This window comes from Zeus faber, assembly GCF_960531495.2.
Source record: "Zeus faber genome assembly, chromosome: 17".
Taxonomy (NCBI): domain Eukaryota; kingdom Metazoa; phylum Chordata; class Actinopteri; order Zeiformes; family Zeidae; genus Zeus; species Zeus faber.
Window position 1 is genome coordinate 6,243,339 of NC_137204.1, and position 27,591 is coordinate 6,270,929.

A 27,591-nucleotide genomic window follows, 5' to 3' on the forward strand; every position below is an offset into this window, starting at 1 on the left:
ACATTATTTATAATGATTTAATGTGACTAGACTCAATTATCATCCTCCAAAACAAATTACACAATTATAATTAAAGCAGGGCATTTAATGAAAATAATCCTATCCTAATGTTTTAAAATAATAAAATGTTGAATTCCCAATATTTTTCTTGCTCCATTGTCCTTCTAACAGATTGAAGAACATTTGAATGGTACAGTTAGAATTCTCATTTATCTTTGATCACCGGAGAAATTTATGCCTCTAAATAGTTATTGTTTAATAGCCAAGATTGCGTTTAGTGAGGTCATAGGCGTAAAAACTGTTTTCTGTTTTCTGTTTTATTTTACATAAATAAAGACATTTACACCATAAATTGATGCAGAAAAGGCACGAATTGGTGCATAAAAATGTACCAGAATGCAGGAAATGAAGCGTTTGACTCTCAAATGAAACCTAAGCCACTGAGCGAGGTGGAGAAGGGGCCCCAAATAAGTTTTGCCTGGGGCCTCCAAATCACGAAGTCCGCCTCTGTTTGTAGACTGCTTATTATAAATATACACTGATCCAAGCAAGGGGGTGAATACTGCACAGCCATTAAGGTGGCATATGTCCTTGTTTTGATGACCAAAAACATAGCGTTGACGAGCTATTCCCAATCAGCTTGCCAAGATATTTGGAATTGTCACATTAATCATCAGTGTGAAAAGCGAGGTCCTGATATGATGCCGTTACGTCACCGTTCCAGCTTTAACAGCCTCTCTGTGATTATTCTTGTCAGTCAGCTATACTGCAACGCTATTGTCTGCATACTAAGGGCCGGCGCATGCTACATGAAGGATCTAGTCAGGTTTGGAGGCCATTAAAGTGATGAACACTTATGTAACGACAGACAGTATAAAGAAAGACGCTTTTCTATCCTTAATTTTTATCCATTTTCTTACAGACTTACAGACTATAGAATTAGAACCACCGCCAACATGCTACCTATTACCTAACACTACCTATGAATGAATATGTCTGAGAATGTGTGCAAACTTGTGTTTGGTCCATGCCTGTGTTCAAACACATTTCTTGAATAATTTTCATATAAACCGCGATGGCTGTGGTCAGGATTCGTTGCTCTATTTTTGCCTCAGCGTCAGCTTAGCTCTCATTTCTCGCCTCCAGCAGTCTCCCCTCATACCTTGATCTTCATAGCCTTTGGCGAGTTTTAAAACCATTAAAGGCAACCATTTTTTTCCCTGTTTATAGCTCATCCTAACCTAGGGAACCTGCTTTGTAAGCTGGAAAAAGGGGGCAAAGTTTGTTTGTTTTGAAAACTTGGTCCGTCTCCTTTATGCATCTTCTTTCATCGCATTGCGCTCTGTTTATCTGCTCTCCTTCCCTCCTAATGCCAGCCAACAGTTGCTATGGAAACATGGAGGCGCTTGGGGAAGGGTGATTGCAGCTGTGGTTTTCAGAAAATTTAAACACAGAGACGGAAGAAATCGTGTACAGCAGTCTGCTACTGAGTCTACTGAGTATTTTTCAAAGGTCTGATCTCTGATAATACATTGACTTTGCTTGACTTAGTATCAGCCTATTTCTTGGATGGTGTAGTCCAAAATCATAATTTATTTTTAACAATATGTATGTCTCAGCCCTCCTTTGTGTGTAGCACGGTTTGCTAACTCTTTATATCTGTGGTATTTGTATTGCGTGAACGTTACTTGTTTGACCCGTGACCCTTCAAGCTCATTAATTACCCTTCTGCTTGTGTGTGAAATGCTCTCTCCTTAAATGAGTCGTTTGGAGGGTAAAGGTTCCCGAACTCAAATTGTCTTAAGAGTTAATTAACTAATTCTCTCTCTCTCTCTCTCTCTCTCTCTCTCCCTCTCTCTCTTTCTCTGAAATGCAGGGCTTTCTCAGCCGTAGGTTGAAAGGCTCAATAAAGCGAACCAAGAGCCAACCCAAGCTGGACCGCAACTCCAGCTTCAGACACATTCTGCCCGGCTTCAGAAGTGTCGACAACGACAGGTAGGTGGTCCTGAGTGGTTATCTATTTACCTACAGACTTACCCAACCACCTACCTAACTACCTACCGACCTACTTACACACCAACCCACCCACCTTCCTACCTACCTAACTACCTACCTACCTACTTACATATCAACCCACCCACCTACCGACCTAACTACCCACCTACCTAACTACCCACCTACCTACTTACATACCCAACCACCTACCTACATATGTACCTCCCAGCCTATATGCATACCAACCCACGTACCTAATTACCTCTCTACCTCCCTACCTATTTACATACCAACATACCTACCTACCCACCCTCTACTGTACCTACCCACCATCTACCTACCTACCTACTAGGGATGTCGCAGAATCGCAATGCGGTATTTGGCAAAGCACAAATAGTGAGTTTTTACAAATTGTACACATTTATTTTCTACAAACTATTATATATTTTTGGGAAGAAAAAAAAACATGTCAAATAGCTGTGTTCCTCATAGCTGTGGCCGCGGTGGGTATTTGTGCTCCTCCTGCTTGTGCTGACGTGACAGGAAGACAATAGGAGAGTGGAGGGTGTGTCCACAGCAAGATCGCTCTCTCGGCATTACGCAATCCGCTGCCCTGATCAAAAGCTGAACACGTTAGTCCCTTAGTTGTGTTTGAAATGTTTGTTTCATTCAAGTAGGAACTTACAAAAACAGATCTAAAATTAAAACACGGGGAACCGGCACGGGTACCGGCTGTCTGGAGGAGAGGAAAAAAGACCTCCACTCCAATTCTCTGAGTTAGGTTTACGTTTTTCATTTTCCATACAAGTAAGAAACTAAGGAAATGAAATAAATCTGATTTGCATATAGAGCGGGGAAGTGGGATCCAATCGTGAGTGATTACTCGAGACGCATGTGGAGACGCATTCTAATGCCAGGTGTGAAGAGACGTACTTAGAGCTGTCCACTTGTGATCGGATCACCCAAGACGCATGTTAATGCCAGGTGTAAACAGGGCCTAAATCTCTGCTGATAACCACGCCCCCCCACAGATGAGAACCAGAGACACTCTACACAGGTCCTGCAGACAGAATCTCCGCTGATAGCCACGCCCCCAACTCACCCATCCGAGCAAGATGAGAACCGTGTGATGGAATATCAATGCTGTTCTTACTTAAATCCTCAGTCATCGACTGAGCCCCCTCCCTTTCGTGCACCGCCCTCCTTGGAAAAGACAGGCACATCGCCTATCTGTGGCGGTCTGCGGCCTGTCTCCCTCTCCCAATACTACCCTGAGTGGCATCTCAGGCGTTCACTACCACTATAGCTGCCTAGGTTATACATGTTGTGGCAGTTGCCACTCGTGTGGCGTTTTCAGGGCCCTCCGACACACAGTCAGAATTGTTGCAAACACACCAGTTTATTGTAGAGACTGGCAAGATGTAACAAGCCGGGAGCAGATCGACATGTCATGACTGAGGCTTCCCCTTGTGTGTGTAGGGATGGCTGATCTACCTGTTGCCCGTTGATTTCTCTGACGAGCAACAGGCGTACAGCCCCCACTGACCCTGGGCCCAATTACCTAGACCAAAGACAGGTGCGGCTGCTTAAACGACAACACCCCCACACTGCACATGTTTATTGCTGGGTTTATGAAAACCATAACATTACTGTAGAACTGCATAAAATTGTCCACCTTTATTCTAATACAAGTTCAAATCATTTTGCTGCCTCAACAAATACAAAATACAAATATAAAAATTGAGCTCTCTGCACATCCCTACTCCCTACCTACCTACCACGTAACTACCTACCTACCCATCTATCTATCTATCTATCTATCTATCTATCTATCTATCTATCTATCTATCTATCTATCTATCTATCTATCTATCTATCTATCTATCTATCTATCTATCTATCTATCTATCTATCTATCTATCTATCTATCTATCTATCTATCTATCTATCTATCTATCTATCTATCCATCTATCTATCTATCTATCTATCTATCTATCTATCTATCTATCTATTTCTTCCCCTTTGCATTGTGGGAGTTCAACAGTGGTTTTAAAGGGAGGGAAGATAATTGAAATATAAATATTGGTGGCCTAAGCTATTGAAACATTGTTTTGGTTGTCTAAATAAAGGTGTGTGTGTGTGTGTGTGGAGAATTATAAAGCGTGCAGGATATATCTTCATATTTCACACTGAACACCTCAGCCTTTACGCCTTATTTATAAACCTTTTTGTCCTAAAATATGTTTAGTATAATTAAGTGTATTTACCTTTTTTTGTCTTAGTTGCGACACAAAAATACCCTTTTGAGAGATCTCTGTAAACAGCATGTTTTATAACAAATTCCAGTCATTTCCTCAGGCAGTTAGCCACACAGCAAACATTTGCACAAGTGTAACAGCGTCGATTAGAATTCCAGTCCAGGCTAAGCTGCCTTGTAATTGTATGGCCAGATCACGCTTGATTTTTGTCTGTGACTCCTTTCAAACTGTCCTCCTGTCAAGCCAGGCGTGTTCTGTCTATCAGTTTCTCATCTGGAAATGAGCCGAGGTGCGGGGGTTTAATTAATGGCGGTGGCCGTGTCCAAGGAGGCTTTCCATGGCCTTAGCTAAGAATTTGGAACTGGGTTCCTGCCTCTCTCCGTACTTTTAATGAGACATTAACATCACTGTCACACTGTAACAAGGGAACACTACTGGTTGTTCGGGCTGGAACATGGTGAACTGTTTCTGTGGCCTGGACGAGATGAGCTCATACTTCCCCCTCTCCTTTTGTCCCACTGTCTTCCTTAATTCTCTCCCTCTCACTCGCTCTTGCGCCACTTCTATCTGCAGCTCCTATCTTTCCAGAGGCATCCATTTACAGAAACTTCAGAAGAATTTTTCATGTTTCTCATTGATAAAGTGCTAAGCAAAGGAGGCAAATATCAGGCAGCAAATTTTATCTTATGCCATATAACACAGAAACACACACCATGCACCTCAGTTATACAGACGCACATTGGGAAGTGCGTACTGATAAGCCTCCGCGCAAAAACACAGTCACGCACACACATTCCTCTTTGAGAAATATCCTTGAGTGCCTTCTTGCAGTTTCTTTGGAACTGAAATGACATTTATGACATGCTGTATGTCAACAGCAACGACCATATGTGTGTATATATATATATATATATATATATATCCTTATCCATGCATGCACACACACCCACACAGACATGCGCAAACAGAAGTACACATGTACACACATACCCTCACACAAGCAAACAGATCAGGAGTCGGTGACACTCCCTGCCAGGTGGAGGAAGAAGACAGGCCTGGAAAAGGGCACAGCAGGAGAGGGGGATGATGGAGACGGTAGAGTGATAGATGAGGAGATAAGACAGGTGAGGTGGAAGCTCGCATTCTCTGAACTCCCCAGCATACAGACTTATGATACTATATTGGAGCAGACTTATCTTGGGAATATGAGGTATAAACTCCGAACCGTTTGGTCAGTGTTTTCTTGATACACATGCATTCTATTATGTTTAACTACTTCAGTATCCCCTATCGGTTACGACGCAGTACATGCTCAAATATACACATGGAAACATATGCATGCACACACTCATAGAGACATTCCCGGTGAATGCTATTAGTTGTGATGACAGTGTTGTGCCTTCTGACCCAAGGCATTCTGGGAGAGAGGCCTGCGTCCAAGAAGCAGCTGGCCTTCTAAAATGAAAAATGTATCTCCTCTAATAAGATGCCGGACATTTACACGCTGTCTCCGCCGACAGCGGACGCGCATCAACGTCTTCTCATTTCCATGTGCGGATGAACATGTAAAACAGCGTGTTGGTCCCGATGTACAAATCACTTTCACAGCAGCCATTAAATGTAACCTTTTAGAACGTAACAAAAAAACAGTCTCTGTTGCAGTTGTTGGGAATCAATTATCATCCAGAGTTTGTTTTGAACAGACGGGGGCCTGTCAATCGCTCTCTCTATTGCTTTTCTAGCCGTTGCATCATGCCAGATGTGACTGGCGATTGTGATGCACGGCCATCTCTGCCCTGTTTTGGTTTCATTACGCGTGCGAGAAAGAGGAGCTTCAGGGATAGGAACTCGAGATTTCAATCAGTCAACTTTTATTTTTCTATAGCTCTTTATGCATGGCTTGACTTGACTTAAAGGGCTCCATATGCCATAGACCACAGTACATATATACCATAGTTCATCCAATGACCAATACTACAAAGACTGTCTAGAGTGCACATGATCTGCATGGCTAAATATTGTGGGAAGAACCCAAATTAGTTAGATAAATAGATGGATGGATGGTTGGATGGATAGATAGATAGATAGATAGATAGATAGACAGACAGATAGATAGATAGATAGACAGACAGACAGACAGACAGACAGACAGACAGACAGACAGACAGACAGACAGACAGACAGATAGATAGATAGATAGATAGATAGATAGATAGACAGAGAGACAGACAGACAGACAGAAACACAGACAGATAGATAGACGGATAGATGGATAGATGGATAGATAGATAGATAGATAGATAGATAGATAGATAGATAGAGAGAAAGACTTTCCACTTTGCAATGGGATGCATACCACCAAGACGCATGACATATGGTACAGGGACTGAAAAAATAAAGGTTTTTACTGTATATGTGAATCCAGTATGTTTATGAATTAAATACATAAAAGGAATACAAATGTGTCTGTTAGTGATGGCCATATGCAACATCACAGTTTCTAAACGTTATCTTTATGTGTGTGTGTGTGTGTGTGTGTGTGTGTGTGTGTGTGTGTGTGTGTGTGTGTGTGTGTGTGTGTGTGTGTGTGTGTGTGTGTGTGTGTGTGTGTGTGTGTGTGTTGTGTGTCTCAGAGTCTGCTTGGATACAACGTCTGATTCAATTCACGGCATATTCATTCATACTTTTTCATAACACATTCCACTCAGACCCTCTCTGTGCTGCTCCATCCTCTGTGTGTCATTGCATGCGTGCTTGTATATTCAAGTCAAGAGCCCTTACTACAAAGCAAAGCAAGGAAAACAATGAGTGTGTGTGTGTGTGTGAGTGTGTGTGTGTGTGTGTGTGTGTGTGTGTGTGTGTGTGTGTGTGTGTGTGTGTGTGTGTGTGTGTGTGTGTGTGTGTGTGTGTGTGTATGAGGGAGAGAGAGGGAGACATCGAAAGATAAATCCAATAAAGTAATGACTGTCTATTGTTCTTAAATTCATTAAACATTCTCAAGGTAGTCTCACTGTGATGCCTAGTGTTTTTGTTGTCCTCCCTCATTTTGTTCTCCACTGGACTGGGTACAGTTTGTGTACCTTCCAACTCCTTTTCCTGCTTCTCCCAAATGTTCTTACTCAGTCAGACAGTCCCTTAGTCCAGGAACTGTGCCGTGCAAAGCCCTGTTGCTTCCTCATGTGTTTCCGTTGGATACAAAGCCAGCAGGGCAGTGTTTGTCGCTATGTCGTCTCTATGGAAACGGGACGCCTCCGTCAGCTGTTTGTCTGTCATGCTTGCTGATGGTAATCGCTAAGGACTTGGATTTAGTCTAGTTTTTTTGCTAAATTTTCTGTGTTCTGTCCTGTACATCATGTTAACTAATAACAGAAAGGGAAAGGGGAAAGGGAAAGTTTGCCGTTGCGTTCTCATCAACGAGACCAGAATCTTTCACATTTGTTTTCGGGAACCAAGCAGGCAGGTGTAATGGAAATGAAAACACAGAACTGGAGTGGAAAAACTTGAGTCACTCAGATGGGCAGTCATATTTTCAATTAAATCAGCAAGTCGGTCAGATAGGCAGTGAGCCAGCCAGTCAATAAATCAGTCAGCCAGTCAGTAGTCAGTCACTCAGGCAGTCATCCTGTCACTTAGATAGTCGGACTGTCAGTCAGATAGTCTGTCAGTCAGGCTGTCATCCAGTCAATTAGATAGTTAGCCAGTCAGTCAGATAGTCTGTCAGTCAGGTAGTCAGTCTGTCAGTCAGGCTGTCATCCAGTCAATTAGATAGTTAGCCAGTCAGTCAGATAGTCAGTCAGTCAGATAGTCAATCTGCAGTCAGTCAGTCAGCCAGTTACTCAGTCAGATCGCCAGTCTGTCCAATAATCCGTCAGTTGTTCTGTCTGTGCTTTAGCCCCTCATATAGACTCTACAACATTCTAGCCACAGCCATGTAGCTACTCTACATACAGCTCAAATAGTCTTCCTCCTCTCTCTCTCTCTCTCTCTCTCTCTCTCTCTCTCTCTCTCTCTCTCTCTCTCTCTCTCTCTCTCTCTCTCTCTCTCTCTCTCTCTCTCTCTCTCTCTCTCACACACACACACTTACTATTCCCCTCTCTTATTTCCCCTTGGCTCTCCCTTCTTCACCTCCATTCATCCTGCCATTCTCTCTGCCCACTCCTGGTATTGATCTGATCGTCTCACCTCCCTGTGCTTCTTACTTCATCTTCCTAATAGTCGTTTAAATTGTTTGGAGAGGGAGTCGTCTGGTTGTTTTCTGCTAGATTAAGCGTAATCCAGTTTCCACAGCACAGTCCCTAGGCGCCTCTAGTTCTTCTTCCTTCTCCCTGCCTGCTCTTTATTATGCACATCCTCCTTGCATCTCCCATGCATTTCTCTTGTTACCCCTCCCCGGTTTTCTCCTCTCCTAAATGTCCTCCTTTCTTGTCATTGTCCTTCTGTTTTATAATCCAGCAAAGCTCTTCTTGTGACACACATAGGCCTACCTATTATATTGTCAAAAATATATCTAGCAAAGTTCCTGCTATAATGGTGTAATGTATGTATGTGTGTGTGTGTGTGTGTGTGTGTGTGTGTGTGTGTGTGTGCGTGCGTGCGTGCGTGCGTGCGCGCGCGTGTGAGTGAGTGAGCCGGATTTGTTTTGTATTGAAATGTGTTCTTTCTGTCTCTGTAAAGAATAAAACAAGACTGCATTTTGTAACTTCCATCAAAGGGTGAGTGGCGCGGTAACAAAGAGACCCTCCAGTGACTTAACTATCAAGGCCAAACTCATTCGGCTTCATAAGATTTGTTCTGGCAGCCTAGCAGTGGGCCATTCTGATGTTTCATGGTCACTGCTTGTCTGGGAACTTCATTCCCTCTCATATCCAAACCCGCGGTCTCATGCTTTTTCGTGCTCAAAGTCACGAAAATGAATTGATTAAATCGAGTCCCCTTGTACTATTGTCCAACTTTTTTCATGCTACAAATTACAAAATTTAAACCAATTGTGGGGACGGAGTGGGGAGATTTTATTTGACTTTAGAACACTAAAACTGGAGGAAATAAAAGCGGAAGACTGGTTTCAGTTTTTCTTTAAATGGTCTATTAAATACTACGAAAATGACTAATTCTGCGCCATTTTGTTATGCATGCTTGGTGCTTGCATACCCGAGACCTTTCCAAAAATATGTTTGTTTTTTCTTCTACGACAAAGTAAAACGAAAATCCGATTTTATTCCATTGAGAATGTGAATGGTCTTAGAATCCACACTTGGCACCCTACTGCAATGGCAGGGTTGGATTTTGTTTTACTTTGTTGTAGAACAGAACCAAACACATTTTTGGAAAGGTCTCATCTTGTAGGTTAACATATGTAAGTTTGAGAGATTTCAGTGGATCCTAAACTGAGATATTTACCTTTGGACCCTGACCAGAGGTCACCTTTGACGCCCTGTATCTCCGTAATTAAAAGAGATATCAAAATAATGTCAACTATTTTGAACTGCTCTGGACATGTACTTTTAGAGGGTGGTAGTGTCAATAGGGCACGCCATTTAAAATGGCCTAACTGAGGGCTTTGCAGATTACAAATGTAAATTATGACAACGCAGGTATATTCCCCAACCAAATTAACCCCTAGTAACACATGCATGTCATTTTTGACCCATAAATTTGTTTCATTTTCAGGTTTTTAATAATACATCTACTTTACCCATGAGGCAATTGCATCAAGATGTGTGACAAAATGGCATGAAGGGTTAGGGTTTGAAACGTTTATAAATAATTGCGCTTTGCAAATTACATATGAAAATTCTGAGACTACTTGGCTGCTTGAGTGGCTAACTATTTGACCCATGATGCAATTGGATCAAGATACATAAAAAAATGGTGCAGAATTGTAGTTTTTGTAGTTTCTTGGATTAAGGTAAACGTTAGGGTTTGAAACATTTATAAATAATTGCGTAAATATTACACAGTGTATATAATACTTCATTTTTGCTCTTGTAGAAGCCACAAGTGCGTACGATATCAACCTTGTTTAAAGAAAAATGTATATTTAATGATGGAGACCATACTACCCATAATCCTAAGTGTAACAGCAACGTCTCTGATTGCTGGAGCTTGCTGTTACCATGGAAATGTTTACCGCTCTGGCTGATGGGTACACAGGAGCGTAAATGCTGATATTATTATCCAGTTGAATTGTATCTATGAATTTAATTTATACTGAGGGTATGCTATATATCCCTATTCTCGCCCCAACCTTGAATTTAATAGACCATTCAGAGAAAAAGGGAAACCAGTATCCCACTTTTACTTTGTGATTGAGCAAAATTTTTACACACCTCCCAGCGGTGGCGTACTTTTGCCAGGTTACTTTTAGTTTTAGTGTACATATCTGCACCGTCCCACCTTCCCGCTTCTAAAGTCGAATAAAATCTCTCCATTGAAATGAATTACTTTGAATTTGGTGTTATGCAGCACAAAATAATCTCCTCATTCAAATTAATTGGTTTAAATTTCATTATTTGTAACATGAAAAAAGTTGGACAATCGTGCTACGGGACATGATTCAATAGATTAATTTTTATGATTATGCGCACAAAAAAGTGTGATACCAGGTTGGATATCCTCCCTCATAATTTAGAAAGTCAGCGCTTACTTCTGTGTGGTGTATTAACACGGGTGAAAGCTCATTTTAGAAAAGGTTTAAGTGTATATTCTTTATAATTTAAAAAAGGGGGGTTGTTTGAAGTGGCTCAAGTGAACATGGTGAACCTGCATAAGGGACTGTTTCCTTGTTTCTGCTTGTTTTGTTTTTTTTTGTTTTTGTTTTTCAAATTAGTTTTCAATGCTGCTCTTCAATCCATTTATTTCCCGGCCCAACAGCTTTTTTGTTTAGTTTAGAAATGTTCTAAAAATTGTATGCACACTACGTTTGACATTGTAAAATCAATTCTAAAAAAGGAGAGCTTTTCTTTACGAGCCAGTCTTTTTATAAAAAAATAAAAATATAAATCAATGTGCCATAGATGGTGGAAGTCCACCGGACACGTGTTTGCCCGGCGTGCCATAAGCGCATGTTTCCTTTAAAACCATGTTAATCCACTGCTCCGGCTCCACCGGCAACGTAAACTGTGCAGGATCCACATTTCTCTATTTTTGTGCGAGAGGTCTATTATTTTTTTTTCAACTGCATACGGCTACGCGAGGCTTTCCCATAGAAACACAAGATAAAACTACAGAGAAATGTTTTTGTCAAGAGTGCAATCAATTTAAATGTGTTTTTTTGCCTACATTGCACTAGGGACCTATGAGCTGCTGTTGGATTTGTTTATTGTTTATTCATCAAGATCCATTTTAAATACAACAAACAAACTGGCTGTGTCTGTGTGTGTATGACTGTGGGCGGAGGGGAAGTGGAAACGGGGGTTCAACCTCATCAGTGGGTTGTTATCATGTGTATAAGTTCCTCTCATTGGAGGGGAGGTGTCCAGGATAGTGTGGACGGAGAGGATAGAGGGAAGTGAGGAGAGCGCTGGGTGCGAGTGGAAGGAGAGAAAGAGTACATGAAGAGAAGTCAATAATAAAAAAGGACACAGCCATTTCAGCCATTTATTTTCCAAATGACCTCAACCCAGGAGTAGTTGTAAGCCTCTTTCCAGGCAATTGAAGCGGCTTCGGCTTTACACAAAGGTTCCGTCTGCGTCTCCTTCATTGTGTCTGTCTGGTCGACCCCGCCTCGTATCACAGTATTATCAAATTGTGTGTTAAAAATATTAAAATCGCTGTTGTTTTCAATGCTCCTCCTCTTGCTACAGCAACATTGACATGTCTGGGAGGCTTCACCAACTATATCTTCCTCTGCTGTTGTCATAGTAACAATGGAATCAGAGCTTACTTCTTTAGACTTTTGTTATTTCTAGTATTTCTTCATTTAAATACAAGGAAGAAAAAAAGTTTCACATATAAATCATGACAGAAGCTTCCCAGGATAATATAGGCAAGAGCATAAACATAACTAAATCACTATATCTGTGAGCTATCTGTCTATGCTTAAGGCTTTAAATAATGTTAGATCTCCTTTTGAGAACAGGTATTATAACAATATAGTCAGATCTGTATATGTTATACCAAGAAAATAAAAATGTTGCAAATCAGGTGTTTTGTCAGGATTTTAGCAGGGTTTTATTGACTCTTTTACACTTCCACCAATAAGCTCTTTTGACTACATCCATGCAAACATAAGATACTAGAAACAGGTAGAACAGAATATAATGTGAGTTACCTGTTTTCTGAAGGAAGATTTTACTTAATTTACTTAGTTAATGAGTAAATTAAGTATTAGTACTTAATTATTTACTTATTTAGACTTAAATGTTTGCCCCATTGGACCACATGTACGCACAGTGCGAAGCTGCAGCTGAGTGGTAAGTTTCAGAGCGAGGTTGTGCTACAAACAGTTATAAATGATGGGAGAGAACATTTTAATTAGAAGAACAAAAAAGAAAGCTCTCCTTTAACACCGGACTCAAGCTGTGTGGTCAGATAGATGGTGAATGTTTAACCCTGGTGGGGTTGCTCCAAGTTGGACCAGGCATGACCGAGGGTCTCCTTTTTCATCTTGTTCTTCAGTAATGAGCTCTAATGGAGGGGCCTCAGGCGTGACAGGAATATTGAGCAGTGCCGTGCAGATCCTTTTAAAGGCTGACACAGAGCCGCACGCAAACACCCCCCATAACCCAATCTAAAGCCAGACTTTTTAATTGTCAAATGTATGTCAATGGAAATTAGGTGAATAGACGATTTACCTGCAACAGCAGTTACTGTAACTGACTTTAAAGGTCAATATTGATGCATGAAAACTATAAGTAGATGAGGCAGTGTTGAAGAGACACCCGCACACACACACACACATACACACACACACACACATACACACACACATACACACACACACACACACACACACACACACACACACACACACACACACACACACACACACACGCGCCCACACACAGAAATAAAGTTTAGCAACTGTGAAGGTGCATATGGTCATCACTAACAGACACATTTGTATTCCTCTTTCACTCTGTTCTATTTTATTTCTCATCTAATGTTTTTCCTTTTCCCCGTTTGTTTCTCTTCTCTATCTCCCCATTTGTGCAGATATCTGCCTCTTCACATTAAATCACAGATATTTCCAAGTAATGTAGTATAATTTATACAATCAAAGGAGGGGAGAATATAAAATTGGTATACTGTATGAACATTATAGTTGTCATAGAAGTAGTATTTTCAGTAGTAGCAGGACTGTAGTAGTAGTAGTAGTACAGTAGTAATAATAGTAGTGGTAGATGTGGAGTAGTAGTAGTAGTAGTACAGTGATAGTAGTAGTAGTACTGTAGAGGTAGAGGTGGAGTAGTAGCAATAATAGTAATAGAGTAGTAGTAGTAGTAGTATAGTAGTAGTGGTGGTAGAAGTGGAATCGTATTAGGAGCAGTAGTAGTAATAGAAAGTAGTAGTAGTACAGTAGTGCAGTAGTACAATAGTACAGATCAATGAAGTGTAAACGAATCAAATCTCATCTAATTCCTGCCTTCATTCATCCTCAGTCCATTACAGACGGAGTGCATCAGCCTTTTTAGTCTGACTTAACAGAAAAGCCAAGTCCATATGGAGTAATGATGAGGTTGCTTCAAGGATGAGAGAGCCAGCGATGGGCCCTGGACCAAAACTGGCCAGCATGTAGCTGGACTACGATCCAGGAAGTAGATATGATCAGGCATGAGAGGCTACTGTAGAGAGTTTGGAAATTAGAGTTTATTTTATTTGTAAAGTGACCCAGATATCACGGCGGGGGTTTGCTGTTCCCTCGATGTCTGCTGAGATTTAAAGCTCTCGAAACAGACAGGACTCTCCGTTTAGGAGGTAATGGCCCCACCCCCAGACCTGGCGATCTCCGCTCAATCCCTGCCCCATTAACTGCGCTGCTTATATCCCCAAACCCAGACAAATATTCAGCTCTGACAACGACCGGCAATGCAAGATCCCTCTGCTACGAAGGCTAAGAAACCTCATGGGGGAGGAGCATGACTTTTGGCCATGTTGGTGTAGTTCCCATGTCTTCCTTTAGGGGTCGCTATTTGTAACTAAATGCCTAATGTTACTGATTGTGCCTTTAATACCACAAACTAAGAAAGGATTTTGTGGAGGAAAATAAAACTGTATTCTGTTATATTATGTTGTTGACATGACAAGGAATCTTTAATGTCAAAGACACTTCTTCTAAACTTGAGATTTGGAAGAAAACCAGCACAGATCTGAAAATCAATGCGGCACATACATAGCAGCCTGAGTTACGAATTTTTCTGGTGAGAGACAAACCCTTAAGAACAAAGGTCTTTATTTGTCCTTTGACATTTATCTGCACTCTGATCATTTGTCTGCTCACACCTGAATTGTTTATAACTCTTGTACTGGCCAGGTTGTCAAGTGGCCTCTTCATGTTTCCTTTAACACTCAATGTTAAACGTTGACTTATAAAAAGCAATCTCCGGTTTTGTTTTTTCTTTTTATCATCATCACCATTCAGGCAGTGGCATCAGACAACCGGACAAACAACTTTAACACCTGCATACTATGAAAAGCACTCAATAGTAAAAAAATCAAGACAAATCCAAGCGTTCCTGCTTTCATTGAATGCTGAGTCACGTCACACGTAGGGCCTTTCAATATGCAATTTTAAACGTGCTCCAATAGATTTCGGCATTCAAATAGGACAATAAGTAGATGATGAATAAAACACATTGCACTGCCATCGACCCATGGTCCCCAGTATTGAATCACCTATGTGGCTTTTGAAAAATTAGCTGATAATCACAGTAAGTTTGTGCCCAGTGCTTCTCTTTTACTATAGTTAATAAAGTCGTTACTTGAATGTCTGATATACACATGTCCTTATGCGTGCAACCCTGTTGTTGGTTTATGTGTTTATGTGTGTGCTTATGAGGGTGTGTACTATATATGCACTGTATATGTGTGTTGGATAATACAGGGTAGGGGTGATGTCATATTAGATGACATCATTGCAGACGTGCAGGGCTTGCAGATTAGCGACTGTGACTCTTTGCTAAAGCTCCCCAGCCGCTCTGCCTTATTGGTGTGGCCTGGCCAGACATGATCCCCCCTGTGCCAGTCTGTGGGCTGTAGGAATAGCCTCAGTCTCACCCCTATCTCCGCAGCCAGTCTACCGATTGTCGCTCCAATTGAGCGTGGCAAAAAACCTCCGACCAGAATCCCCCGTCCCTCTACTACCGGCCGTTTGGCCAGCTCCGTTGGCCGAGTCACTTTGCCAAAGCTCTTAGCTCAAGCCTCATATTTACAGTCTATTTTCCATCTGATCCCCAGCACGAATCCCAGTCTCTCTGCTGAGCTAAATCCATGGCCTAGCCTGGCAGACAGCCGCCGCAATCCCCCGCCACAGTGCTGGCTGCAGCAGTAGCTGGAGGAGCACCAGCACTGACTGACAGGGAACCAGCACACCTTGCACTGAGCTGACAGGACAAAGAGCGCTCTCCAAGTGGATTGTTATGGGGGGGGGGGGCAAGCCAGTGGCACACACACACACACACACACGCACGCACGCACACACACACACACACACACACACACACACACACACACACACACACACACTCATTGCTTTTCCTTCAACGGGCGTGCACAGCAACCTCCCCTTAGCCCCAACACACACACACACACCCACACACACACACAAACACACACACACACAATATGCAGACTCCTCCCAGGGTAGGGAGTCGCCGTCACTGACAGCTGAAGGGAAGGCAAGAGAGGCTTGGCTACAATGATCGAGACAGCGAGAAACAGAGACAGAGGAGAAGCAGAAGAGTGAGGGGGAACAGTGTGAGCCCCTCCTGAGTCAATACCCAGTGTCTTAGGGCACGCTTCTAGCCACACACACACACACACACACACACACACACACACACACACAAAGAGAGAGAGAGAAAAGAAAAAGAAGAGAGGCGAGTGTGTCCCATTTTAGTGAGCACTCAGGAAATAGGGCAGTCTCTCCACACAGTGAGTGAGGGAGGCAGAGAGGGGGAGGGAGAGGGAGTAAGAGAGAGAGGGAGGGTGGGAATGAGAGCGAGGGGAAAGGGTGGAGGAGAGAGAGACGCCAGGGGAGAGAGAGAGAGAGAGAGAGAGAGAGAGAGAGAGAGAGAGAGAGAGAGAGTGCCGATTCTCCACCCCTCGCCTTAAAGCGGCATCAGGAAGAAAGGGAGACAGTGAAGGAGAGAAGGCGGAAGAGGGAAGCAGCGGGGGAAGACGGAGCGAGAAACGAGCAGCCGTCTACACTGTGGCAGCAGCGGGGGGGGAGGAAAAAATGGAGCTTTGAAACGCGCCTCGGCGGCTCTGCACTCCTTCATCCCTCCCTCCTTTTTTTTCTCCTCTGCACTCACGCAGCCTCAGCCTCTCTCTTTCTCTCTCTCTCTCTATCTTTCTCCACCGGCCTTCCGTTGTTCTGTGGAATTCTGGCAATGCCTGGTGAGTGCTGTCCTGCTTTTTCCCATCACTCAGAACCCTTTGTGTGTGTGTGTGTGTGTGCGTGTGTGTGTGTGTGCGTGTGTTTGTGTGTGTGTCGGTTTGCATCCCTCGCATGCGTATGGTGTGAGATGCTCCTCGTGAGTGTTTGTGCGTGTATCCGTGGATTGCAATGTGGACCGTTGTGAAGACACAACTGCAATTCATCGCTGCGATGCCCCTTTTCCATCCCTCCTCCGCTGACAATCCCATGGACGCTGTCGCTCAGAGCGTCTTCCATGCAGAGGAAATGTCCATGACTAGGAATCGTCTATGGTCTGTCGTTCAGGGTACCCTGTTCATTTTGTCATGGGAGCTGTGTCTCACTACCTCGATGTATACTGTGTTGTTTTAGGAAGATGAGGGAACGCCATTCGGAGGGGGGGGGGGGGGGGGGGCTGAAATCGGGCTCGTGCGACAGGATGGCGGTGGACGGCCAGCAAACGCCAGTCCGATGACTGGGCCGTGTTAGGAGGTCAGCTGCCGATAGGGGCCAGGATTCTCAGCCCCGGTCGCTGTGCGGACGGCAGTTTGCAGCTTTTACAGATACCCCATACTCCGTGGCTCCAGAAGGTGAACCAAAGGGGAGTTTATTGCCTATTTCAGCGAAAACTGTTTGTCCTCTATGCGATGCCTAAAGGACCGGGGTGCAGGGACTACTGTTGTACCATATTGTTTTTTTATTTTCTGACCCATATGCTACATATGGTATGTATAGTCATATACATATATATATACAGTATATATATATATATATATATATATATATATATATATATATATATAGTGTTTGTGTGTCTATATGTTGTATAATTTTGTTTGTATGAAGGCAACAGAGCAAACACGCACAATGTTGTGCTTAACAGTTATGCAACATAACATACTGGACAGCCTGTGTGCATTCAAATGTGAAGCCATAGGGTCTTGGTCTTTTGGCAAAAGCACATGAAACTATGTGCATATAGTCTATTCTATTCATTCTATTCTATTTGTGTGTGTGTGTGTGTGTGTGTGTGTGTGTGTGTGTGTGTGTGTGTGTGTGTGTGTGTGTGTGTGTGTGTGTGTGTGTGTGTGTGTGTGTGTGTGTGTGTGTGTGTGTGTGTGTGCGTGCTATTTATATGCGTGTCCTAAGTGTGTGGACGGAGTGTGAATGCACTGCGCCTGTCTTTCATTAAGTCCATTTCTGTCCTGCTACCCAGCGCTCAGGAACATGCTAAAAGGGAGATGAGACCAGACTGTGACACTGTGTAGTGGGTGTGTGTCACACTACCACATGGAGTGGGGGATAAAGATGGGATGTGGGGGTCGGGTAAAAAACAAATACAGATGAAGCAATTAGACAAGCGGGGTAGCGAGAGGTAGTTGAATAGACAAAATAATGTAAACAAAGCTGGTGAGTGCATACAGAACACAGTTATTTAATGCAAATTGATAATTATGCTATTTTTGTTTAAGTAAACTTGCATACAGTATATATATATATATATATATACTGTATACTGTAAAGACACCGATCAGCCACAACATTAAAACCACTGACAGGTGAAGTGAATAACATTGCTCATCTCGTTCCAGTGGCACCTGTCAAGGGGTGGGATGTATTAGGCAGCAAGTAAACGTTCAGTTCTTGAAGTTGATGTGTTGGGAGCAGGAAAAATGGACAAGCGTAAGGATCTGAGCGACTTGGACAAGGACCAAATTGTGATGGCTAGACCACTGGGTCAAAGCATCTCCAAACCGACAGGTCTTGTGGGGTGTTCCCGGTGTGCAGTGGTTAGTACCTACCAAATGAGGTCCAAGAAAGGAGAACCAGTGAACGGGCGACAGGGTCATGGGCGCCCATGGCTCATTGATGCACGTGGGCAACGAAGTCTAGCCCGTCTGGTCCGATCCCACAAAAGAGCTACTGCAATTGCTGAATAAGTTCATGCTGCTATGATAGAAAGGTGTCAGAACACAGAGTGCATCACAGCTTGCTGCGTATGGGGCTGCGTAGTCGCAGACCTGTCAGAATGTCCATACTGACCCATGTCCACCGTCAAAAGGGTCAATGGGCAGGTAAGTCAGAACTGGACCATGGAGCAATGGAAGAAGGTGGTCTGTTCTGATGAATCCCGTTTTGTTCTACGTCATGTGGATGGCCGGGGTTAGGGTCCGATCGGATTGAGCATCTGTGGGATGTGCTGGAACAACAAGCCTGATCCATGTGTGCCCCACCTCGCAACTTACAGGACTTTAAGTATCTGCTGCTAACGTCTTGCTGCCAGATACCATAGGTATCTGGCAGCAGTCTTGTGGAGAGGTCTTGTGGAGAGGTCTTGTGGAGAGGTCTTGTGGAGTCCATGCCTCGACGGGTCCGAGCTGTTTTGGAGGCAGGTGGTGTAGTTACGCAATATTAATGGTAATTATTAATGTATTGTTAATAATTAATAATTAATATAATTATTCATTATTAGTGGTGGTTTTAATGTTGTGGCTGATTGGTGTATGTATGTATGTATGTATATATATATATATATATATATATATATATACATACATATATATGCAGTGCATGCGTTCCATTGCTCTGTTCCCTTTCTGCTGCTAGTTTGGTTCTCTCTCTGTGTAATTACTCTGTCATAGCTCATCTCTGTGATGTGCATTGATTTACTGGGAGCTGATGAAGTGGAGCGGAGCACATGGAGAGGAGTGGGGCCAGTGCCCCACCCGGTCACACTGTGCTCTGGGTCAAGAGGTCCAGACGTCGGGGACATCGGGGACATCGGGGACATTGGGTGGGAGGTGGGAGAGAGGGCACGGGGACAATCTACCACACTACCCCATATGCAAACATAAAAACTATGTGTCTATTAATGTCACTCCCAGTCTACTGTATCTTTGCATGTAGTGCTACTTGTGTGTGTGCCTTTCATTCTAACCTATGCTAGAAGATGAACGGTATATATTGATTAACATGAGGTTCCCAACATAACATACACTTGGTATTGTGAGACAGCGACTAAATAGGAATTCAAACTTGTCACTGTGACTAATTTGAGTGCACCAATAAACATGGCGTGCATTACCAAAGACACGGCAGGGCAGGGCACGGCAGGATACATCCAGTTCAAGTACCATAAAATTGAACAAGTCCACAGAACAAGTGACCCACAGAACGTGGCTTATACGGATTACATTTTGAATATGTATGTGAATAAGTGGTATTTGAACATTGGGTGAAGATAAGTGCAAAGCAAATTGAACTAATGTGATGTCTGTTGTAAAACATTAACTTTTAATCAGCTTTATTTAATCAGGTAGCCCCACTTTCGCCGCTATTAGTTTGGACACTGACATTTCCAAGTGCATATGGAAGCATTAACATAATAATGGTGAGGGCCTTTTAATTTTCTGATTTGGATTGTCTGTAGGAAGTATTGTATATTAAGTATTTGCATATTGTAAATATCCGTAGTCCATACAGTGTGAGATGGCTGCAATGCGGCTCTCAAAGACAGATGGCTGTCTATTCTGCATTTGACTGATGGAACGACTCGAAAGAAATTGTTTGCACGTTTTGAATGAAGCATAGTTAAACAGAGAACAGTCGCTGCTCTTGATCTGAGGCACAGCGCGCCAAGTCCTCCCATGCGCCACCGGTGGCTTTATTAGGGCTCTAGACCCACTGGCTACGACCAGTATTCCTTTTTGAAATTACATGCTCTGTTGAGGACATGGTCTGTATTTAAAGACACATCATTGTACCTCCCCATCTGTGCCGTCCTCTGATAACTCGGGAAGGACCATATGCTGATAATGGAACGGCGTTGTGTGTGTTGTCAATAATTGAATCACTCATTCTCTCGCCCCGGAGGCCAACGCACAGAGTCAATAAGAATGAGTGAATGTAGTGCAGAGCTCTAAAGCATCGGTCCCACAGGCAGAGCAACCCAACCTCTCCCTCTCTCTCTCTCTATTTCTCTCTTTCTCTTTCTCTCTCTCTCTCTCTCTCTCTCTCTCTCTCTCGCTCTTTCCCTCTCTCTCACATACACACTCACAGTAGGATCGATGTCACTACCCTGTCTGTGTTCTATCTGGATGCCTGCCTCTCCAGTAAGCTCCTTTTCAAAGAGGCAAAGCACAGAGGGATGAATGAGGGACGGGGTGAAGGCTGATTAGTGCATCTGCTGCTATGGGGGGGGGGGGTAGGTTATGTAATCCTCAGATATAATAATAATAATAATAATAATAATAATAATAATAATAAATATAGCTGCAGGCAGCAATACACGGCATCCAGCTTATTCTTTTTAGGTACGTATTACAGCTTTTTTTTAATGTGAAATGCATCGCAAACACTTTCTGCCTTTTCATTAAAGTTTGTTAAGTTTAGGTGTAGGAAAATACATACATGACGTTTATTTCAACTATATCTTGTCATTGTTATCCTACCTTTTTGCATTGTAGTACATCCAGAGTCTCAGCGCAATAGATGACGTTGTGTCTCATATATGTCAATAATGACATATTCATCTTGATTAACGATAACAGTCGAATTTATGTAATTTATTTTTAAAGTGGAATTTAGTTTTTTACTTAGATTATATTTTCAGTAAGTTACGTTTCCATAAAATACAAAAAACATTGTGGTATTTCTGTGAGTAATTACCATTGCACAGCTTCTATTTTTCCGACGCCTCGCTGGATCTTGAATGCATCACTCATTGGAGCACATTCCAGTGGATTTTAGTCGACATGGTGACAAGATTTTGTGGACTACTTTTCAATGTATTTTTCATTAATCCGCAAAGTAATGGTGACCAGGGAGATAAAATATAAATCAAACAGATCCACAGACATCTTCCAGGTAAGAACCTACATAAATACACATCATTCATTGTCCATAGTTTGGTAATGTCAAAAAAGTACAGAGTGACCGGGTCCATGCCACACACCAGACACGGTCCAACTGGACAGTCTCAATCGGAATCTGTACATTTATAGTAAATAATATGATGACGTCATAAAGTGTCTTAATGTAAATCTCATCTCGTTCATTTTATTAACAAATAGTGCCGTGTCTGTTAACCAAGACAGCTGAAAGTTTTGGGTCAAAGTTGTTCGGTTTTTCACTAATATCTATGTGGATTGATTTGGATGAAATTTAAACCACAAGGTGCTTGTGAGATACCAGTTTAAAGGACACTTTAACAGTGTACATAGGTTCTGCCAAAGTATGTCTTCCAGATAGTTTTAGCCAACTTGGAGATATTTCAGTTTGAAGTGCATTGGCCAGTGTCTGTAATATCAATCTAAATTTGATCCGTTTTTCGCTAATTTCTGCTCTGTATGTGGATCGATTTGGATGTAAACCGGATTTGGATGTAAACCGTGTTCGTGTGTTATGCGAAGGCTGGTGTCCAGTCCAGTCCTACGTGATGGCTGATAATAATAATAATAAATATAGCTGCAGTCAGCAATACACAGGGTCCAGTTTAGTTGTGTCAGGTGCGTTTTACAGTTTCCTGGGTTCTCTGAAACACAGCACAATTTTCTGAGTTTACGCTGAATGCCGCACCGGTCTGTCCTCTCCTGGTTGCTCCTTTCACAGAGCAGTCTACACAGCGCAACCCTCCTGTCTTTAAAACAACCGTCCATGTTTTCCTGTGAACCAGAACTTTTCCTTGTCATAACTCAAGATTCAAGATTCAAGAGGTTTATTTGTCACATACATATACATACATTCATGCATATATGCAGTGAAATGTCTTTGCAATGCCACCACCAACGCCACCCCACCATGTTGTCTGTTGTAATAGAGCTGCACTCTCACTGACGGGTGGCCGTTTGGCGCCGTGTCGGGCAAGTCATTTATTTGTTGAGTTTTTTCCTTGGATTTCATTTTCAGTAAGTCACGTTTCCATGAAATACAAAAAACGTTGTGGTATTTCTGTGAGTAATTACTATTGCACGGCTTCTGTTTTCCGACGCCTCTCTGGATCTTGAACGCATCACTCAGTCACACATTTCAATGTTTTCGAGCGGACGTGGTGGTGACCTTTTAAGGACTATTTTTCATAGTATTTTCGATTTTGATGAAATTTTAACTACGAGATCCTTGTTATATACCAGTTTAGACGACAAATTCACCATGTTCGTAAGTTCTGGCAAAGTATGTCTTGCAGATGGTTTCAGCGGGGTTGGATATATTTCGACGTAAAATGCTTTTGCCGGTGTCTGTAATACCGATCGAATATTTGGTCAGTTTTTCTCTAATATCTGCTCTGTAACTGGAAAAATTTGGAGGAAACTTCAACACATGAATGCTTGTGTGTTATGCCGAAGTTGATGTTGCAGATAGTTTTAAATTCCGCCAATTTTTTTTTAGCTGCAGGCAGCAATACAAGGGGTCCCAGGATTTTGTAAAACACAGCACAAGTTTTCTACTTCTGGTAAAATTACAACAGTGTTTCACTAATTTCTGCCCCAAATGTAAATTGATATTGATTTACTGTAGCTCAAACTAAAAGACATCTGAAATTTCCCAGTTCTAATGAGACCTCAGCCATGTCTGTGCACGTACTGCTTGTCGTGTTTGGACCCCAATAGTAATAATAATAATAATAACAATAATAATAATAGTTAAACCTGCAAGCAGCGATAACCGGGTCCTCAACGTGCAAGTGTCGGTGAGACCCAAAAAATCCTCTAGGAGGAGTTTGCAAAAGTACAGAGCACAAGTACAAGTTTTAAGTTTTCAAGTCTAGTGATGTTACATATGTTACATATGAGTCGTGGAAAAAGGTGAATAGCTTTGATGTTTTGAAAATTTTGGCAGCCATTTTGCCACGTCCATGCACGGGACCCATAGAATATCAAATCACACACTGGGACTGACGAGTGTGCAAAGTTTTGTGAGTTTTCGAATATCTTAAGGCTGCCAAAAAGTAGACTCAAAAAGGCTGAAGAACAAGAAGAACAAGGAGAACAAGGAGAACAAGAAGAATAAACTGAGCAATAACAATAGGGTCTTCACCCACATGCTGTGGGCTCAGACCCTAATAATAAAGCTTGCTTCCTTGACTTGCCCTGACTTCTCTGTCTCTCATCCCTCAGTCTCCTCCTTCACCTCATATCTCCCTTTTCTCAATCTCACGGCTGTCTTTCAATATCCATGCAGTGCTCAAATAGTCTTCCGCCTCAGTCTCTCTCTCTCTCTCTCTCTATTTTTCTCTCTCTCTCTTTCTCTCCCTGTCTCCCTCCTCTCCTCCGCCTTCCTATCAACAGTACCATGGAGATGGAGGCCTTGTGCGATCTTGTCTGGAATGTATTCTCCAACCAGCATGTTTTCGTCCCTCTCCCTCTGCTCCTCTCCCTGTGTATGTGCAGATAGGTGATGTTGTGTTAAACAAGTTAATGGTTTGCAGGGGAATAACCTTTCCGAGGTAGGGCCCCAGGGGGCCCGTCTAGAGACACACGGTTAGCCCGGAGAGCCGCTTATTTTCCTACTACCTGTCTCATGACTCTTCCCAGTTGCTTTCTGCCCACTCAAGCTCACCCCTGTGGCCTTGCTTTGCACACATCACCACCCACTAGCTGGTTGGCACAATAACATCCATAAGAGATTCAGATTTTTGGAACCACAGGGAGGCTGTGTACACATGAACACACTAAGAGCACACGCACACACACACACACACACACACACACACACACACACACACACACACACACACATAGTAGGAAATACTCCTATATGTTTTGCTTACAATACACTAAAGTTGTTTAAAGTTCTCGCCAAAATAGGGACACGGGTTAGATATTACTACAGTTCTCCGCTGCCACACTGATTAAAAACCAATTTCCACAAATACAGTACAGCAGCCTTGCCCGATTGCACTTTTCAATTGAGACCAGACAGGCCACACACTCCCGACAATCATGACCCAGTCTGGAGGAATGAGGAAATCCCCTGAGTGTTTAGTCTTCAGGATTTGCCTTGGCTTTGTAGTTAACCTTTAACCAGCCGGCCGAAAAACTGCAAGGCACGCCAGCCTGTTTACTCGCGATAAGAGAAAACTGCTCTAATCTGTAGCATCGGGCCTTACTATACAATGTATAGTTGAAACTCCTTGGGTTGTATTCTTCTTTTCCCATGGTTAGCTAATAGTTTATTTTGTGGGCATTGTTTAGGGTTGAGTGTGTCGCTGTGTGCAACGTCTGCCCCGTGGCTCAGTTCACAATCATCTCCATTGTCGAGGTGCATGGGTGGAACAGAAGTCCTTTGACCAAAATGCGTAATGGAGTCTCTAAAATCTCTGCCACGATGGAAGTTGCCTCTTTATAAGGTTGTTTTGAACAGAAGTGACCCTTGCACAGTTGGCACTGTGTACCTGTGCCAGTAGCCTGGCAGAGGTAAGGGGCAGATGATTGGATTTACAGGTCCTTTTGAGGCGTTGGCAGGGCGGGCCCTTCTGTGGACCTTGACTTGTGGCGAGCTTCTGATCTTCGCCGAAGCTGCTCTCACCCACGTGAACGGCCCCCAAACGTCCTTCTGAGAGAAGTGTAGGTGTTCTGACAGCGTCTTGGGCATCAGTCAGACTTTGGCGGCAAAAAGCTCAGCAACAACCAAAGGATACATCTGGCAATGCTTCTCCTCCTTAAATATGGCTGTCGTCATTTTTCCCTTCCCTCCTTCTCTTTGCCTCTTTTGTGCCTTCCTCCCCTCGTTTATTTTTTTTTCCCGGTCAAGGTCTTAGCATTTTTTTCCCACAGAATGTGGTCTTGAGAGCTGAGCCATTGTTTCCTGATAGAGGGAAACAAGGAGGGAGGAGTTCTGGTTGCTTCCTGGCTATAGCAGGCCAGGCCTGTGTCACTGGGAGAAGAAGGGGGTGGTGGCGTGGCAGCAGCTTGGGGTAGGGCAGGGGGGTTGCGGTGGCTGTGGCCGTTGATTATAACTGAGGGCTTGCATCTTGTAGGGCTTTCATATTGTATTCAAAACATGTATATGAAATGTAATTTTCAATTTCATAATTTTTCCTGAATATACTACTTTTGTAAATGTTTTATTACGTACTAATTGTCTCCTACATTTCAATATTCAGTATTCAGTATGCAGTCAAATTAGATTTTTGTTGGAGTTAAAGGTGCATTTTATCTATTATGTATTCATTCTTATATAGTTATAAAAAGAAGGCCTGTTGGTAAGCTCATTTTTGTGATCCTGCTTTCCAAAATACCATTTAGTCTCTTTCTCAAATTTGCTCAAGTAATCGCCAGAACATCTTAAGTGTAATCCACAAGATCGTTAATATTATTTCCACCCTCCGGGCTCACCCTCAACTCTCTCGAAATGTTGCCTTCTTCCGATTGATTGAAAGGGTTTTTAGGTTTCTCTTGGCCACTTGCGATGATGGGGATATTTTTTCCATCCGAGGGTGCCGTTCTTTTTTCGCGAGCGTTCACCCATAACGGCGGCCCGCTGACCAAAACTCGCCGCCCCGGTTCATCAAATTCACCGGGGCTGCCTTTCACTTCTTGCATGCACTCCTGCAAGTGAAAGGCGGACCCCGCCGCCAACAATGGGGACAGCAAGAGGAGCGCATACAAAACAAAATATGCAAATACACGGAAGGACTGTTTCTTATGGAGCACCAGCTAAAGGAAAAAAAAAACCCCAAATAATCTCACGGATTACCGCTTTAATTTGCGTAGACCCGGTTTCCCCCTAAAAAAAAAGGAGCGCTGTCGTTTTAAGCGTCATGCGGAGGGGTGTGTTCGCGGGGAAGCAGACGTCCCCCCCCCGGAGCAGCGTGGTGGAGGAGCGGCGCAGAGGCCGAGCTCCGACCACACGTTCCCACACACTCCAAAATAGTCTGGAAGTAGCGGGCGGCGACTGGAGGAATGCGAGCCGGAGCCCCGGCTTGCGTTTTCGGGGAACCAGCGCACGGTTCCGCGGAACGATGTTTCACATCTTCACCAGATCGTGAGTTTGGTTGTTTTGTTATTTGTTTCTATATATCGCGATATTTCGTCGGTGGCTTCATTGATCGGGGCGCTCAGCCGAACGGGAGATGGGGTTTTCTGTGCAGATCGGTGGTGCTCATTGATGATTTCGAGAGTAGATTTAAAAAAAAGAGAATAAAGCAGGAGCCGAGTTGTTTTGTCCGGGAAAAGGGGGCTGACGGGACGTACCGCGGACGCGTTTGGACTTGAACATGGAAAGTATTCAGAGCCACAGGCGCGTCTCTGTGACTGTACGATCTGTGATAATTGAGGGTGAATTCTCCTGCTCGGGCTCACTAAGCTGTTTAGTGCTATAAATGGATTATCAAAGACATGGCTGCACTGGGAAACTGTTTGCATGAACAGTGCTTTGTTTAGACTAACTCAATAAGAGTGGCGGGGTAACGGAGTCTGCTGACTTAATGTAATATATATATAGTATTCTGTATATAGTGAACACTGCTTACCTTGTTGGGGATTCATTGCTTGTAAATGGTTACACAGTCATCTCAGCTATACTGGAGTGTACTTCCCTATTAATGAATGGTAACAATTATGCAGCCTGTTCATCCAAATATATGTCTATCCATAAAAACCAAACAAAAGAAAACATCAAACTGCACGCCATCGTCACAGTCATTCACAATCTCCTCATAATAATAATAATTATAATAAGAAGAAGAATTCAGTCAGAGCCAGTTATGTTACTACGCCTCAGTACTTAAACCTGTCTTTGCATTTTGGTAAAAGCAACTGAAA

General features: G+C 43.0%; 1 protein-coding gene across 4 annotated transcripts in view; it reads left to right on the forward strand.

Moving 5' to 3' along the window:
* The window catches only part of LOC307243172 (disabled homolog 2-interacting protein-like), a 115,104-nt gene that overhangs the window by 46,725 nt on the left and 40,788 nt on the right, over window positions 1-27,591 (forward strand). For 3 of the 4 annotated variants that reach the window (XM_080017835.1, XM_080017837.1, XM_080017836.1), the window contains exon 3: window positions 1,877-1,995. In XM_080017835.1, the coding sequence (XP_079873961.1) occupies window positions 1,877-1,995 (119 nt within the window). Of the gene's footprint in view, window positions 1-1,876; window positions 1,996-26,706; window positions 26,813-27,591 lie in introns of those variants that run through there. The other variant, XM_080017838.1, reaches the window with a different exon arrangement.